The sequence below is a fragment of the Vicugna pacos genome, chromosome 9 (genome assembly GCF_048564905.1).
Source record: "Vicugna pacos chromosome 9, VicPac4, whole genome shotgun sequence".
NCBI classification, from domain to species: domain Eukaryota; kingdom Metazoa; phylum Chordata; class Mammalia; order Artiodactyla; family Camelidae; genus Vicugna; species Vicugna pacos.
This window is the reverse complement of record NC_132995.1, coordinates 75091212-75110067: the sequence shown is the minus strand read 5'-3', so window position 1 is coordinate 75110067 and position 18856 is coordinate 75091212. Positions and strand designations below refer to the sequence as shown.

General features: G+C 36.0%; 2 protein-coding genes across 5 annotated transcripts in view; one reads left to right on the top strand and one right to left on the bottom strand.

The window, feature by feature from the left end:
- Positions 1-3094, bottom strand: part of DIPK1A (divergent protein kinase domain 1A) — a 173533-nt gene extending 170439 nt beyond the window's left edge. The window contains exons 1-2 of the mRNA XM_072968213.1: positions 2788-3094; positions 2124-2256 (exon numbers count right to left, since the gene is read on the bottom strand). The gene's annotated coding sequence lies outside the window, so the exon portion shown is untranslated. The remainder of the gene's footprint in view (positions 1-2123; positions 2257-2787) is intronic.
- Positions 3095-3260: 166 nt separating this feature from the next.
- The window catches only part of MTF2 (metal response element binding transcription factor 2), a 57626-nt gene continuing 42030 nt past the window's right edge, over positions 3261-18856 (top strand). The window contains exons 1-2 of one of the 4 annotated variants that reach the window (XM_072968209.1): positions 3305-3550; positions 11940-12063. In XM_072968209.1, coding sequence (XP_072824310.1) covers positions 12026-12063 — 38 coding nt within the window. In that variant the 5' untranslated portion in view covers positions 3305-3550; positions 11940-12025. Of the gene's footprint in view, positions 3551-11939; positions 12064-18856 lie in introns of all 4 variants that reach the window. The other 3 variants (XM_006197326.4, XM_072968210.1, XM_072968211.1) reach the window with 3 other exon arrangements.

The window sequence follows — 18856 nt, the reverse complement described above, 5'->3', positions numbered from 1 at the left end:
ATCCTGCTCAAATTTTTGTATTTTTCATTTTTGGGTTTGATTTTGGTAGAGAATTCAATGTTACTATTGAGTTCTGTTACATATTAACATATCTATATTGTTTCAGTCAGAGTAGACTAAAATATGCTGGGTAGCAAACAATTCCAAATTGCAGTGACTTAACACAAGAGTTTATTTCTCTAACTAAGTATCTACATGCAAAAAGAATATAGGTCCATACCTCACAGTATACACAAAAATTAACTCAAAATGGATCATAGACTTAAATGTAAGAGCTAAACCTACAAAACTTCCAGAAGAAAACAGAATAGAAAATCTTTGTGATCTTGGATTAGGCAAAGAGTTCTTAGGTATAACATCAAAAGCATATTAAAAAAAGATAAATTAGACTTTATCAAAATTAAGAAACTTTTGTGCTTCAAAAAACACCATTAAGAAAATGAAAAGAAAAGCAGTAGACTAGGAGAAAATATTTGCTAATCATGTATTTGATAAACTACTTATATCTGGGTATATAAAGACTTCTTACAACTTGATAAAAACTTGAACAGCCCAGTTAAAAAGCAGGCAAAAGATTTGAATATATGCTTCACCAAAGAAGATATGAGTGGCTAATAAGCACATGAAAAGATGCTTCACATCATTAGCCATTAGGGAAATACAGATTGAAACCACAAAGAGAGGCCACTTTACTCCCACTGGAATGAGTAAATACAAAAGAAAGATAATAACAAGTATTGGTGAGGATATGGAGAAATTGGAACCCTCCCACATTGCTCATGTTTTAGAAAACAGTTTGGCAATATCTTAAAAGGTTAAACATAACTTCCCATACAATGCAGTAATTCCCCTTCTAGGAATCTATCCAAGAAAAATAAAAACAAGTTCTACACAAGACTCGTGCACAAATGTTCATAGGTGCAGTATTCATAATAGCCTTAAACCGGAAACAATGCAAATGTGCATCAACTGGTGAACAGATAAAAAAAATATAGTACATTCATACAATGGAGTACTATTCAGCAATATAAAGGAAAGAACTAGGGACACATGGTACAACATGGATGAACCTCAAAATCATCACGTCGGGTGAAAAAAAAAAAAAAAGACTGAAAGATTACCTTATTGTATGAGTCCATTTACATGAAATGGCCAGAAAAGGCGAATCTACAGAGACAGATTGCCTGGGGTTGGGACTCAGAATGGGAATTGATTGCAATTGGGCATAATGAATTATTTTTAGGGTGGTAGAAATGTTCTAAAATTGGATTGTGGTGATGGTTGTACAATTTTAGCCTCTGCTTGTTGTCATTTAGGGACTCAAAGTGACAGATGTTCTATTTCAACACATGCTTCCAGGATCACAACGGGGGGTTGGGGGTGCGACAGAATGTGCCTCTGCCTCTTAAAAGATTTTCCTAGAAAGTGATTCATTTCCCCTTCCCTTCTATTGGTAAAGGCAAGTTGCATGTCCATGCCTAATTTCAAGGGTGCAAAGGAGTACAATTTTACTCTGTCTGGAAGGAAGAAGAACCAGAATTTTTGCGAACAACCCTTATGACTATCACAGAAATAGGTAACAATAAAGGGTACAGTTGACTCTGAAGTTATTTTGTTTTGTACCCCTGAGGGCCTTGACATTTGTTTCTTCTTAAGGTTCTAATCATTGCATGTTGCTTAGTTAACAAAAATTTCAAAGACCACAATTACAGGAATTCTTTGTATATTTCTGATCCCCTCAGTGTCCTTGATTCTCTGAGTACCTGGCTTCCTTAAATGATTGCATTTTTGTATTCATATGTTTACACAGGAAAACAGCAAGCTTTTTTTTTTGTTCCAGAAAGACAGGTATCATTTACTTCTCTAATGTATAAGAGATTAGAACACTGTCTTGCAGCTAAAGAGGCCAAAAGTTAGACCAGTAAATGGAAATTATAGGAAGTCAGATTACATTTATATAAAGAAGAATTTTCTGTTAGCATTTGTGAAATTGAAATGACCGCCTCTGTGGTACTGAACCCCTGAAGACGCTGAAGTTTAGGCTTGATGACCGCTTGAGAGAAATGCTGAAGAGAATTTAGACCAAGCGTTCTCAACAACTGATCTTCTATTATTGGGCTTACCTGCATAGCAAGTATACTTGCTTGTGTAATTATCTTTATCCATTTTTGAACAGCATTTACTTTTTTAAAGTCATCCTCTCAACCAAAATTATGAAGGGCATCGAAGACAAGTTTACGAGAAACTATGCGAAACCTGAAAGGTAACAGAGTGAAGCTGTAGAAAGACGACAGACTAAAAATTTGATTAAGACTATTAGTCAGGAGAAGCACAAGGGTATGACTAAAACGGTGTTGTTAAAATGAACGTGTTTATCTGCCAAATCCTGAGATCAAAGGCTGAGGAGAACTCCTTTTGAAATATGAGCAAAGTGAGGTTAGGCCACAAGAGATACTTTTTCAGAGAGAGAAAAAAGCATGGTATTAATTATCCCTGTGATGTAATATGAGACAAAATATAAAATGATTTTTTAAATATTTTCATAAAGTTATAAGCAAAGGCATCCCATGCGGCACTAAGAGGAGCTGGGTTTTATCTAAGGACGCCAGAGACAAGCATGCCCTCTGTCACTGGGGACCTGTCGGCAGCCGAGCACCGGCTGGCAGGCTAAGGGTCTGCCTCAGCACGAAAAAGTTCTGTATTCCTAAAATAAACCACTTTGCACGAGATTATTCTCAGATTTCATCACAATTAGCAAGGATTTGCAAAGAAGATAAACAGAGAAACCTTTCATCGTCAGGGAAAAAAGTCTGAAAACCTTCCACACAAGCAGCTCCTGGTAGGAAGGAATTTGGGGCTGGACAATAATCGCCGAACAAAACACAATTCTGACATCCGCTGACGGAAATTCCAAAGGCAGGCCTCAGGCTGAAGACAGAAGAAACGTGCATTATTTAACATTTTCTCCACAGAAAGGAAGTCAGCAGGGCAAGATGTAGGGAGCACCGTCCCCCTGTGAGGAAAAGAACATGCACTGTGCAAGTTCGTCACGACACACTCCTCAGAACAGGAGCAGCAGCAGGAGCCGAGCGGCCGCAGCGCGGCGCTCACTATTGTGTTAGCGCCGGCGGCGGAAGGACTTAGTCCCACGCACAGTTAAAGAGTCCTTCTTTGTTCAGCTCCGGCCGGGGACGCAGGGAGCGGTGTCCTTCCGCGCTCGCCGCGCAGTCCCCGCCCCCTCGCGGCCCTGGAGAGCTGCCATTCGGCGTCGGAGCCGCTCCGCGCTCCCAGAATGCACCGGCAGTCCGCGGGAAACCAAAATGGCGAAGGGTTGCAGTGAAGTGGGCTCTGTCTGAGGCCGGTTAAGAACGCTCACTCTACCCCCAGCCCTCGTCTCCACGACCTCGGTTTGTTCGTGTGTCTGTGCGGGGTGCCCGGTGGGGCGGGTGCCCAGTAAGTGCTTGGACTCGCAGGGGAAGCGCCCAAGGGGTCGTGATTGGTTGTTTTTTCCTGTATGAAGCGGTTGGCACCACTGAAGTGACCGAATGAGGTGAGAGACCTTGGCCTGGGAACCAGGCTCTTCCGGAGGAGGTGGAGGGGGTGGGGAGGAGGAAGAAAGGAAGCAAGTATAAAAGGGAAAGATGGAGGATTGCGGTGGGGGTGGGGGCTCCAGTGTGTGTATGGGGGTGCCTTGCATATGTGTACATATTGAAAAGAATGGATGGAAAGGAGTAGTCAGTTGGGTGGGCACTGGAGAAAATAGGGACTAAAGGAGCGAGCAGGACTTTGGGGAAGTCGGTTGGAGGAACGAGATGAAACGTTGAGACGGGGAAGCTGTGTTTGGAGGGGCAGGAAGGAACCTGGGGGCGGGAGACGGTTGGAGGGGCAGGATGAACCTGGTGATGAGGGGGTGGGGAACCTAGGGGAGGAGCCGTTAGGAAATGGGGACTGAGGGGGACGTGGGGACCAGAGTGAAGGGGTTGCCTGGAACCTGGGGGGGGGGGCGCAAAGGGAAGTAGCAGCTTGGAACCGGAGGGTGGTGGAATTGGATGGATTTGGAGATGGGGGTAGAGTGGAAGGGCACGATGGAATACGAGGATAAGGGCGACACTAAGTAGACCCTGAGAGCAAACCCTGAGAGCTTCAAGGGAAGAAGTGGGAGGGAAAGTGTGCTGTAGGGGAGTGGGGCCTTATATTCGGAGACCACCAAAAATCTGGGGCAATTCTGCTTAATTAAATTTAACTCATATGCCTGCTCGGTTGTAAATTTGTATTATCGTATTCATTTTTACAACTGAGGTAATTACGGTTTAAGGGATGTTAAATAATTTGCCAGGATTTCTTAACATGTTCAGTAGTGCCAGAACTCTTAACTCTGTGTTTTACAGTCTGGCGTCCTTGGTTGCAAGATTTTTTTCTTTGGAAGCAACTAGAGGGAACCGATGGATTTATCGGGGTGATTTGACGAACAGTGAGGGTTCGTGAACAATGGGGAAAGGGATACGGAGTGTTGTTCTATGCTTTAAAACATCTAACTTTGGTTATAGGTAGAACCCATTTACTGATGGAAATATGGAAACCTAGGTAGGCCTGTGTATAACATAAGAAAGCACCATGTGAGATGTGAGGTCAGTATAGAACTAGAAATATGTAAATAGTGCTTGATTTAATTTGACTCCAGATGCTGCGGTGGTAGTTACTTTCTCCTTCAGATTGATTCCATGTGACTCTTCTGTATACCTTGCCTACAGGCTGGTTTCAATTTCCATGTTTTCATTCTCTCGAGAATTCCTTTTTTGGGCTGTGGACTGCAACGACAGTGAATTTAAAAGTAATGTGGCTAAAGTAAAATGTGCTTAAATTCTTAGTGACCTTTTCAGGGATTTGAAATGCTTTAAATGAAGCCATTTTGACTAACAGCTTTATGTGCCCAGTAGCTTTGGCAAGGAAAGAGTTGATTTTAAATTTCTATTCTATTCTTGGTATTTGGAGTGCTACACTCCAAGCATTTGTAGTGATAGTTTGCAAAGGGAGTACAAGGTGAAACTTTTTGTTTTTGTTTTTTTAGGCTCCTAAATATAAAAGTCTATTTGAATTCACATTTAAAATTTACTCAACTTCAGTTTTTTTTAAAGTGCTAAAAATATTCTAAAATATTTGAATTAAGAGTGCACCTGCTTCCTGATACTGCATATTCATGTTACTGGGCATTAACGGAAATCTATACCTATCAGGATGAAATGCACACACAGTTTTAGGTCTGTAAGTATGGAAATCTGTTTAAACTTTTTTTTCTAGCTGAAACAAAATATAATTATATCTGTTACCTCAAAGCTCAACTAGGAAAGGAATTTTATTCTGTATATTTTGCTATGGATCATAAGCTCTTTGATGTCATGGATTATACTTTTAAACATATCTTTTCATTAGATCTTTGACTGAAAGGATAATTATTAATATTTCAGCGTAATCTTTACATCTGACTTTAGGAAACTGGCAGTATAGTGATAATCTATTTAACAGATGGGGAGATTTGCCTTTGAGGAGTTGCTATGGCCAAAATCTGTAGGTTGGTGTTTTTGAAAGTGAAATTTACCTGTAGTTTTAGTTAGTCTAAACTTCCATGAATGATATTCTTTGGTTGATGTTTTTATGCTTTATTTCCCCTGTTCTTCAGGATTTGTTTCTTGCAGCAAAATACAGGATAACAACACCTAAATTGGAATATGGAAGTTTCCCTGTGGATTTTTTTATGTATTTGAGTAGTGTTGTCATATAGAACTTTCTTCAGTGATGGCAGTTATCTATATCTGCTCTATCCAGTATGGTAGCCATAGGTACATGTGGATGTTGAACGCAAGAAATGTAACTGGTGAGACTGAGAATTAAATTTATAATTTAAAATGGCCACATGTAGCTGATGTGTTGGATAGCACAGTATTATTACATCCATTTATTAGAAATTGTGTCACCCATCAACCATGGAAACCACAGGAACCCAAGGGTAAGGAACTATCTTTGAACTAAGGAGATTCAATTCTCTGTACATTTTTAAGATGAAGTATTTTTGCGACACACCATGTTTCTGTCATATCTCTATTTTTATGTAACATCATAAAAGAATAATGAAGGTAGCAGTGTCTCTGGTCTTTTTAAAATACAAGATTTTTGTTTCCTTTGTCAAAAAAAAACAACAAAAATGTATGTTAGAAAAATTATTTTACTTGGCTATTATTAAGAATTTTGTTACTTTTACACATAAAAAATTTTAAACATATACAAAATGAACAAAATTATAATGAACTTTTTTTAACATTTTTTATTGATATATAATATAATGAACTTTTTTGTATCCTTGCTTGTTTCACCTGTACTTCTACCCACTCCCCACTCCTTTATTTTTATTATTTTTTAAAGGTTTTTGAGGTAAAATTTACATGTATTATAACAAACAAATCCTAACTCTACACTGCTAATAATAGTTTTATTAAGATACAATGCACATATTATATTTATACATAATTCACACATAATACCCTTTTAAAGTACAATTCAGTGATTTTTAGTATATTCAGAGTTGTACATCCATCATTATTATCTTATTTTGGAACATTTTCATGACCTCAAAATGAAAGTCTATCCTTTAGCAGTTACTCTCCATTCTTCCCTATCCCTGGCAACCACTAACCTACATTCTGTGTTTATATTTTGGCTATCCTGGACATTTCATATAAATGGAATCATACATTTTTATGTCTTTTTGTGCCTGGCTTCTTTCACCTAGCATAATGCTTTCAGGATACATTCATGCTGTAGCATGTATCAGTACTTAATTTCTTTTTATGGCTAAAATATATTTCATTGTATGGATGTACTCCCATTGTATTTATCCATTCATCAGTTGATGGACATTTGGGTTTTTTCCACTTTTTGGCTATTCTAAATAATGCTGCTATGAACATTCGTGTCCAGGGTTTGTATGGACACCTGCTTTCATTTCTCTCGGGTACATATCTAGGAGTGGGATTGCTGGGTCAGCTAATACCTCTGTGTTTGACATTTTGACCCTGTACCATCTATAGCCTCACCTACAACTATGAGGCTTCCAGTTTCTCCACGTCCTTGACTGTACTTGTCTATCTCTTTGATTGTAACCATTCTGGTGGGTGTGCAGTGGTGTCTTGTGGTTTTCATTTGCATTACTCTGATGGTTAATATGTTGAGCATCTTTTTCCTGTAGTTATTGGCTTTTTGCATACCTTCTTTGAAGAACTGTCTATTTAGGTCCTTTGCCTATTTCAAAAAATTGGATTATTTATTTTTTTATTGTTGGGTTGTACGCATTCTTTATGTATTTTGGATACAAGTCCCTTATCAGATGTATGGTTTGCAGTTACTTTCTCCTTTTCTGTGGGTTGTCTTTTCACTGGATGGTGTCCTTTGAAGCACAAAAGTTTTAAATTTTGATGAAGTTTAATTTATCCCTTTTTCATTGTTGTGCTTGTTCTTTTGATGAAACCATTGCCTAATACCAGTACAGTTTTCACAAATGGATATAACTGTGTCTTATACACCTATTGTGTTATAGAATAGTTCTCTCTTTCTAGGAAGCCACATGTAGCCTTTCTTAGTCCTTCCTCTTCATAAAACTGTTCACTTTAATTTTGAATAGAACTTAATATAAATGGAATCATGAAGTATGTATATCTGTTAAAATTTTTGTTTTGTAAAACTAGAACTGCAGTCTTAGCTTGAAAAATCCCACTCTGCAAAGGATATTGTTGTAGTAGTGGCTGAAGAATCTTACATTATATCGTGGCAATCCTAACCAATACTTTATGTAATGTAAAGGTTTTTTTAACGGGTTATGAATACAGTTCTCAAATTTCGAATAGATAAAACTGAGTAGGGACTTAATGAGTATACCTTCCAAATGTTGCTTAAGATGAGGATTTAAAAATTAGGGGAGCAGGGAATATGAGGGATTCTTGTGATGATGGAAATATTGATATCTTGACTGTACTGATGGTAATATTTTTGGTTGTGATATTACTCTGTAGTTTTCAAAGATGCTACCACTGGGTAAGAGTTACACAGAATCTATTATTTCTTATAACTGCATATAAATCTACAATTATCTCGTTAAAATGTTTAGTTAAAAAATAAAAATTAGGGGAACAAAGTGGACAAAAGCAGGCATAAGAACAGGGTCCAGTTTGTTTGGTTTCAGTCAGCCACGTTATAAAAACAAACTAAAGATGAGCTTTTGTTTTTCTCTACCCTTACTAGTGAAGTTTATATTGCAGAAAAAACTCCCACAACTTTTTTGTTGTGGTGGTGGGTGGAGTGGAAAGACACAGTTGTCTAATGGGAAGTACTGAATATATACTCCGAAGATTTGGGTCTTCACCTAATCTGCTAGCTCTGCAGCTATTTGAGGTTCTTTACCTATAAAATGGGATATTATCTGCCTGTGTTATACACAGGATTTCTGGGAGGGTCAAGGAGAAAGCACTTTATAAAACTCTAGGTGCAATATAATTTTATAGTGTTGTTTTCCAAAATTTTTTTCCAGAAGAATTGTTATAGAGAACAAGAGAGTCATGTATACTTATGATGAAGCCTATGCACTAAAAACACCCCATACAACCTTCCTCTCCAGATAATAAGGATGTCTTAATACTGAATAACTTATTTTGCCCTATTCATAATTATGACATGTTACCTACCTACCACGTACCCTGTTGAGTATAATATATTTAGAAGTGTTACTGAACTAAATGTTAAATGTTTTGAAAACCATGTTTAGTTAAATTTTGAAAAATACAGGTCCTTGGAGTTTTGGGATGACCAGCATTAACTGTTATAACTGACATCAGATGAGTGCCCGAATTACCCATAGAGCTAGCTAAAGACCGAAAAATAGAACCAAAACAAACGAGACCAATTTCTTAGAACTCACACCCTAGAGATTCTAATTTGAGAGGTTTGGTGCGAGCTTTCGTATATTTTTGTGTTTTAAAATTTTTCTCTCTTGATTTTGTTTTGCCAGGGTTAATAAGTACTAGATTTTGTTCTAGGATCAAGATTAGAAACTTACCATTTTTTATTAAAACATTGCTAAGAGCCATACAAAGGAAAAACTAATAATAGGAATGTTTTTTATACTTGAAATGAAAAAGAAAAATATTTTAGTACTATTTCCATCACACTCATTTAAAATATTTTAAATAGGTGATTAGGAGGGGGAAGGTATAGCTCGGGTAAAGTGCATGCCTAGCATGCACAAGGTCCTGGGTTCAAAAGAAATAAATAAACCTAATGGCCTCCCCCCAAAATATAAATAAGTAAGTAAGTAAGTAAGTAATTAAATAAATAAATAAATAAATAAATAGGTGGTTAGTTGTTAATGGAACTTTGTAGTCTGGGAACCTTGTGAACTGTTAAATGTTTTATAAAATCACATTTAGGTGTTGTGAGATAGAGAATTCTTTCAGGAAGTGTTTAAACAGAGGCTAGATGATCGTTTTATTTAGGGATATTATAAGGAGGGGTTTATTTATTTTTCATTAGGTAGGAAGTAAATGACTTTCTAAGAACTTTGTAAACTAAAATAAAGGGGAAATGGGTGTAACTTAGTGGTAGAGTGTGTGTTTAGCACGCACAAGGTTCTGGGTTCAATCTGCAGTACTTCCACACAAAAAAAAAAAGAAGAAGAAGAAAACCAAAATAAGATTCTAGATGAAATAAGTTAATAATGAGAATTGTCAAGGGGGATAAAATTCTCCAAATCAAGTTTCTCCTGAATGTCTTTTAAAATATTTTTTCCTAGGTCTCATAGTTTTTTCCACTTTATGTTTAAATCCGTCTCTTACATTTTTCTTTTTCAAAAACAGGCTGCAGAATTTGATGTTATTCCTTTTTTAAGAGTTCTATTGCTGTTCAGTAGAGAGGAACAAGCAAAAGTGGTTATTTGTAAAGATTAAAAGTTTAAAATATTCTTATAGTATAAACTAGTGATTCTCAAATTTTTTGGTGTCAGAACCCATTTACACTCTTAATTATTGAGGACCTCAAGAATCTTTACGTGGTTTATCCCTGTCATATTTGCTGATTAGAATTTAAAACTAAGAAACTTTAAAAATAAGAACATATGTGCACACCTCATTCATCTTAAGAGCAAAATCATCACATATTATTTAGCCTCTCAAAAATTCCACTCTAGACTTGTGGGAGAATGAGTGAAGAAGGTACGTAATGTCTTAATATCATTTTGAAATCAGCTATGACTTTGTAGACTTTGTATATCCCCAGGGATTGTACCTTGAGACTTGCTACTCTAGTCTGTTTCTTTAGGGAGTTAGGGTTGTTTCATGCATTGCAGGGTGTTTGGCATTCCTGCCCTCTCCTTAAGCAGATTTTTGTCTCTTCATGGAAAAAATCTGAGGCTGTCAAACATGAGCGGCTTCCACTTCCTGTCTTCGCATCTACCAACTTAAATATAAATGTACCCATCCTCACATCAGAATAAATGTACTTTCTTTGATTCAAGGCTAGTCTTTCCCTTAAAGATTTGATTTCTCTGACTTGTGTCTTGTTATTTTTCTTTAACATAGCTTTTAAAATTTTTATTTTTTTCGTATTCCATCTATTGACACTTCATTCCTCCACCTTGTAAGACGAGTATTATAATAAAAGCCCCTTTCTTTATGTTTGTTTTTCTTCCTCCTCCCACCTCTAATTTTTGTCATCTTTACTTTGCTTTTCTGTTTTAAATTTTGACAACATTTAGTGTTCTGTTATTAACCATGATTATCTGTGCTTTGTTTATGGGTTGATTCTAAAGATTAAAAATTAATAAACAGCTTTTATGTGATTTTGACCAAGTAAATATTATTGTCTATAGCACCAAATAGTATCATGATTACAGTTCCTTTCTTGTAACATTTTTTTCCCTTAAAATTTCTAACACTTTTTCATGTTTTATCTGCCTTTGTTTTACGATAAATTTTTCTGGTGTCTCATACTGTCTAGTCTGTTAAATCCTCCTTTTTTCCTCAAACACCTCTCTCTGGAACCCTCTCTCCTCCCTTCCCCCCTCTCTAATCCAGACTGGTTGCTCTCTAGATTTTTTTTCATGGCTGACTTATGAGACTTCTCTATGTGGCTGTCTTGGGTTGGGTGTGTTGTTTCCTGCATTCCACATTTTTTCTTTCTTGGAGGATACTTTCTCATTTTGCTAGAGCCAGAGCCTCAAATCATGGCTTGAGATCTTATTTATTTTATATGCCTTCATTTTTTTCAAGTTTAGTTTGGTATGGAATTCTAGTTTGAACTTTATTTTTCTGCACAATTTTGAGGCAGTCCATTGTCTTCTAGAATCTAGTGTTGCTCTTAAGTCTAAGTCTGATTCTCATTCTTTTGTAGGTAATGATTTTTCTTTTTGGAAGCTTATGGGGTCTTCTGTTTTCAGTGTTACGCAGTTTAATGCAAATTTGGGGTTTTTGAAAATCAGTACTTTGAAAGTCCTATCGTTTTGAAAATTCTGTCTCCTTTCAGCCTTGGGAAATTTTCTTTCATTATTATTTAAAAAATAATCCCTCGTATCTGTTAGGTAGGCTATTACCAAAAAGACAAGAAATAACAAGTGTTGGTGAGGATGTAGAGAAAGAGAACTCGTGTACACTTTATATTCCTTGGTGGGAATGTAAATTGGTGCAGCCAGTAAGAAAAACAGTATGGAGGTTCCTCATAAAATTAAAAATAGAACTAACATATGATTCAGCAATTCCATTTCTGGATATTTATTTCCAGAAAATGGAAACACTAACTCGAAAAGATATAGAGTTGACTCGAACAACACAGGTTTGAACTGTGTGGGTCCACCTATATATGTGGATTTTTCCAGTAAATATAGTGCCTGTATTTTTATTTTACAGATCTTTAAATTAACTAAGTGTGAGGAAAAGTTTGTGTTTGATTAGAGTTCCCAATATGTGGAATCAAAAGAACTAGAATTTGAGTCATGATTCTACCCAGACTGTTAAAGCTTCTTGACCTTGGGTGAGTCATTTATCAGTTCTTTTCTTTTTGCTTTTTATTTTTTTTAATTTCTGATTTTTTTTATTGAGGTATAGTCAGTTTACAATGTTGTGTCAAGTTCCTTTGTTTTTGAGGCAGAGATAAACAGCACTCAGATTTTTGATTATGTAATACAGTGGGAGTGGGGGTTGGTTGGCACCCCTAACCCCCAAGTTGTTCAAGGGTTAACTGTATATACCATACCTCCTATGTTCTTTGCAGCATTATGTATAATAGCTAAGGCATGGAAGCAACCTGAGTGTCTTATCAATGGATGAAAGGATAAAGATAATGAGGGGGGTATGTGTGTGTGTGTGTGTGTAACAAAATATTTTTCAGCCATTAAAAAAAAAGAATGACATCTTGCAGTTTCTGACAGCATGATGGATGGACCTCTAGGGCATTATGCTAAGTGAAATAAATCAGAGAAATGATCTCATTATATGTGGAGTCTAAAACAAGAACAACAAAAAGCAAGCTCAGAGATACATGATAGATTGATGGTTGCCAGAGTTGTGGGGTGTGGGTGTGGGTTGGACAAAATGAGTGGAGGGGGTCAAAAGATACAAACTTCCAGTTATAAAATAAAGTCATGGGGATGTAATCTACAGCATAGTAACTGTAGTTAATAATACCATATTGCATATGTGAAAGTTGCTAAGAGAGTAGGTCTTTTTTTTTTTAATTATTATTTTTTTAATGGAGATACTGGGAATTGAACCCGGGAATGCATACATGCTAAGCATGCACTCTACCACTGAGCAATTTCCCTTCCCCCAAGAATAGATCTTAGAAGTTGTCGTCACAAGAAAAAAAAGTTATAACTGGTGACTGGTGTTTACTAGACTTACTGTTAAGTAGACTTAGTGCTAACTGATGTTAACTAGACTTTTATTATCATTTCACAATATATACAAATATCAAATCATGTATATCTGAAACTAATATAGTGTTATGTCAATCATACCTCAATGGAAAATAAACATTAACTAGCAAAAATAAATAAAAAGATGCTATGAAAGTGTATTTCTAGATGTAGAAAGATGTTTCTAATATATTAAATTTTTAAAAAGGCATATTACAGAGCGGTATGCAAAACAGACCTAATTTTTGGAAATGAAAATGTATACATGGATCAAAAAAAATTTTTTTGTCATATGTATTCTCTCTTGTTGAAGGCCTCTTTTTATATTTCCATTTCCTTGATCATTTACCTGCTCCCACAAATAATCTGGGGACATTTTCATTGACTAATTTTTTCAATTTGGTTAAGGTTTTCTGAATCATATTTTTAATTTCAGGGAGCTCATTCTTGGACCTTGTTCATTTTTTACATCGTCATATTTTCAATTTTTGGATGCAGCATATCCTTGATTTTTTTTCTTTATATTCTAATTAGACTTTAAGTTCTCAGCTGTTCCCTAGATTGTTTTGTTTGGAGTCTGTTTTCTTGGGCTTTGCCTTTTATATTGTAGGTTTTCAATTTGTGTTAAATTAGGAGGCTTGCTTGGGTACCTGGCAAGGCAGGCTTTAATTTAGGATGAAATGTGGGGTGCTAGCTCCTTTTTGATTCTCTTGATGCCAGAATGTAAAGGCTTTTCTTTAGGACACCAGCACTCATTCACCCTTCTTAGTTCTTTTCAGAAACTTTTCTTGTGAGGTGAACCCTCAGGTTTTTTCCTTCCTTTGCTCCCAGGGCCAGCTGCAAGTCATACCAATGATGGTTAGATGTAGAGGAGACAGCCAATCCTTGAGATGCCACTCAAGAATGATGGCATCTGAGGTCATGGGGAGATATATTTAAAAATAGCCCCTTCCTCCCCTCAGTGAAAGGGGGAGAGGGAGTAGAAATTAAATTAGTGGGATTTTCAGGAGCATTGGGCCAAGGTGGAAAAAAAAGATGGAGAAATACAGTTGGCCCACATATCTGTGGGGTTCTGTGTTCATGGATTAAACCAACCTCAGATTGAAAATATACAGGAAAAAAATTCCAAAAAGTTTCAAAAAGCAGAACTTGAATTTGCCTCGCATTGGCAGCAAGTATTTACATAACATATACATTGCATTTGATATTATAAATAATCTAGAGATGACTTAAAGTATATGGGAAAGTAGGTTATATGCAAATACTATACCATTTTATATAAGGGACTTGAGCGTCCTTCAATTTTGGTATCCAAAGGGTCAGGGGAAAGGGGATGGGGTGGAACCAATACCCTGTGGATACTGAGAAGCTTGTACTCTTTGTAAGTTCCAAACATGACAGGTAAAGCCTTTATGGTCTGTTTCTTGACAGCTTCATCTCACAAGAACAATGAGAAGTAATAATTGCCGTGATTAGAATATTGGGGAGTGGGAATGAGGGTTGTATGAGAATTTAACTTGTGAAAGCATTTTATATTTGGAAGGGATTTAGACTTTATTCGTTTGACCAATGTGTTTTCCTAAACTTAATTTTGTTACCAAAACTATTTCTTGCCATATCTGAATATCTTCATTATTATTTATTAAATAGATTTCTTTATATTAACTTTAACTCATTTAGCTTTATTCTAATACCTATCAGTTTAGGGTTAAAAGAATTTTTAATACACACCAAAATAATTACATAAAATGAAAAATGCCTTTTCCTGCCAAGATATTTATTACAACTCTTTGTATTTCATCAAATATCAGATGCCAACAATTGGAAGATGTGCTATTATTTGATATATCACTAAGAGAGAAAAATCCCTATTAATTAAGCTAGAATCATGGTGCTTGTGCAGAATTTTTACTTTATGCTGATTGAAAAACAGCTTTTTATTATCTGTCATTCTTGTATAAAAATAAAAAGGGAAGTATAAAGTATATTGGGTTAAGGTATTCCCATGACTTCTTCCTGTTAAAAATTTGCTTGTTTTGAATCACTTTAAAAAATAAGTTTTATTGAGATACTTCATATGCCATTATATTTCACCCTTTTAAAGTGTGTAATTCAGTGTCTTTTTTTAATTCATATAATGTGGAATCATCACTGCTATCAAATTTTAGAACATTTTATTACCCCAAAAAGAAACCCCATTCTAATTAGCATTCATCCTCCATTTCCCTCTCCTCCACCTCTAGCTCCTGACTACCACTAATCTACTTTCTGTGTTTATATTTTCCCTATCCTGGACATTTCTTATAAGCAGAATCAGGTATTTTATTGCCTTCTGTGTCTGGCTTCTTTCACTTAGCGTAATATCTTCAGGGTACATTCATGTTGTAGCATGTATCAGTACTTCATTCCTATTCATGACTAAAATGTATCTCATTGTATGGATATACTCCATTTTGTTTATCCATTCATCAGTTGATGGACATTTGGTTTTTTTCCACTTTTTAGCTATTCTGAATAATACTGCTGTGAACATTCATGTATAGGGTTTGTGTGGACATGAGTGTTAGATTCTCTTGGGTACATATCTAGGAGTGGGATTGCTGGGACAGCTAATGCCTCTGGGTTTAACATTTTGAGGAACTGCCAAACGTTTTCCAGAGATCCTGCACTTTTTTACAACCTCACCTGCGACTACAAGGCTTCCAGTTTCTCCACATCCTTGCCTGTACTTGTCTGTCTTTTTGATTGTAAACATTCTAGTGGGTGTGCAGTGGTATCTCAGTGTGGTTTTGATTTCCATTATCCTGATGCCTAATATGTTGAGCATCTTTTTCCTGTAGTTATTGGCCTTTTGTATACCTTCTTTGAAGAATACTATTCAGGTCCTTTGCCTATTTTTAAAAAAATTGAATTATTTGTCTTTTTATTGTTGAGTTTTAAGTGTTCTTCATGTATTTTGGATACAAATCCCTTATCAGAGTTATGATTTGCAGTTACTTTCTCCTTTTCTGAGGGTTGTCTTTTCACTTGATGGTGTCCTTTGAAGCACAAATTTTCAAATTTTGATGAAGTTTAATTTATCCCCTTTTTTTTTTTTTGCTTGTGTTTTTGGTGTCATATTTAAGAAACTATTGCCTAACACAAGATCACAAAGATTTACTCCTATGCTTTTTTTCTGAGAATTATATAGTTTTAGCTACTACATTTATTCTATGACACATTTTGAGTTAATTTTTGTATATGGTATGAGGTAGGTGTCCAGCTTTAGTCTTTCACATGTGAATACCAGTTTCCCAGAACCATTGGTTCAAAAAACTCTTCTTTCCCCATGGAATTGTTTTGACAGTGTTTTCAAAGCTCAGTTTACCATAAATGTAAGGGTTTATTTCTGGACTCTCAACTTCATTCCATCAATCTATGTGTCCTTATGCTTGTATCATAAGGTCTTGATTTACTGTTGCTTTAAGTTCTAAAATTAGGAAGTGCTTACACTGGTTTTGTTGTTCTTTTTCAAGGTTTTTTGGGTATTTGGGATTCCTTGCTTTACGTGAACTTTAGGCTCAGTCTGTCAACTTCTGCAAAAAAGGCAGCTGGGATATTGGTGAATATTGCATTGCATTTGTAGATCACTGTGAGAAATACTGCCGTCTTAACCATGTTAACATCTATGAACATGGGATGTCTTTCCAATCATGTAGGTCTGATTTGATTCTTTGTTGTGTAGTTTTCAGTGTACAAGCCATCCACTTTTTTGTTAAATTTATTCTCAAGTATTTTGTTCTTTTTGGTGCTATTGCAAATGGAATTTTTTCTGTTTCATTTTCTCATTGTTCATTGCTAGGTTATAGAAATGCCATTGATTTTGTAAATCTTGTGTCTGCAATCTTGCTGAACTGATTTATTAGTTCTGATTTTTTTTATGTGTGTATTCTAAATCACTACTTGAGTTTTATAGCATAGTTTTCCCTTAGTATCAATTTGGTGCCACCATGAATATTGGTGACAGTATTTCTTAAATTAATCTATATAAGAATTAAAATAATTGTATAAAAATTGGTGTTGGGCTCTGTTGCAGGTTTATAGTTAAGTAGAGCAAGTCTTTTCCTGATTCTCACTTAAGGAAACCAGCTGTGTACCCCAACTTCTTCTAAAATCATTTGTTTTTCTGGAGGTTTAAAAGATGCCTCAGTATTTTCTTTAATATTTTCTCCCCAGTGGCTCCTAATACCCATTCTTTGTACTATGATGCTGGTGCTCTTAGTGTATGCACATGCATTGGCTGTGAGGAGTGCTTTGCTGCTGCTGCTTGGCTTCTTAGTGATTAGAAGATACCATCAGTTGTAAGACTGACCTGCATTTCATAGAGTTAAGATGTGAAAATTGTATGTCCTATAGTTAATGACTTCTTTAGGCATAGGGCCCATTGAAGCTCTTTAAGCAAAGGAGTGAGTAGTTAAAACAGGTTTTCCTTACTGCAAACTGAAAGTACATTAATAAGCAATGGAGTTAGTGGCAAGAAGATCAGTTAGGAGTCTATGGTAATAGTGCAGATGAGAGCTGTTAATGACTTGAAATAAGGCAGTGGTTTTAGGCAATATTTGAGAGTTGGTCTTTAAGGAGGAATCAGCAGGGTTGGTGAATATTTGGTTAGGGAAGAAGGAGAAATCAAGAATAACAAATTTCTAGGTTGAGAGACGATCAGATAGTAATGGTATTAACTGAGATAAGGAGTACTGGAGAAAGGGGAGGAATTTGAAGAAAATGTTAGTTTTGTTAAGTTAAAGGTGCTAGGCAAATCCAGTTTGAGATGTCTAGTGGGCAGTTGGAAATAAGGGTCTGAATCTTGTGAGATAGGATGGGGCCGGAGATAAAAGATTTCAAAATTGTCAGCTGACAAAAATTAGATGAACCATAAGAACATGACTATATAGGACAAGCGAAATATGTAGAACAAGAAGCGGGAACCCTACGCAATTCCACCATTTAAAGAGTTGGCAAAGGAGGAAGAATCAGTACAGGAAAAGTCAGATGGAGGGAGAAGAGTCATGTACTAGGGGTGAGGGTTATCTCAGAAACTAAGAGAGGTGAAGTTCAAGCAGTAGGTCATCTTCATCAATTACTATGTAAAGATTTGGGTACAATGAAAGCTGAAATTAGAGCATTGTCTGGTATTTGGTCATTTGGAGGTCTGACGCAACTTAAAAAGTAATCAGAATTGTCAGCTTGCTTTGGATTAAGTGGAATGTGATTTTTTTCAAGTTTATTAGTGAAAAGAAAGAACAATGGAGATATAATTTGTAAAGACTTTTGTTGTTTTGTTTGTTTTTAATTTGATTTTGGTTATGGCAGATTTACACCAAGAAGAATTGTAGATTTAAAATAAAGGAAATAATAAAATGAGATTCTCAATGTCAGATCTCTAATACTTGAGAGAAGAGGTATGACCTTCTTAGAGAAGCAAATTAGGTACTTGCTTTTGTGGATAGGTTTAGGGGGAAAGGGATGAGGAGAAAGTTGAAGAATTTAATGTTTGTAGCTTCTGTTTTCTCTGGAGTAAGACTCTACCTTGTGAGTGAAGGAATTGAGCACCCCAGTAGACCTGCCATCAAGTTCCTCTTTCTGAAGGTGTATACAAAGCAGAAATGATTACAGTGTTTTTTAAAAGTGATTTTTTTTTGGTGTGTGTTAATAACTTAGTATGTATGTCTAATTACAGCACCTAGAGTGCCTTTATGGATACTTGTACCCCTTTAATGACAGTCTGAGGACTTTTTTTTTTTCCTGAGGTCTTTTTGATAGCAGTTCATAGACTGTCCATTAGACAGAAGAGTAGTTTATGCAGCTCTGGTTAAGAACACTTACCTAGTACTAAAAGTACATTTATACTAAATTTCAAAACATTCTCATCAT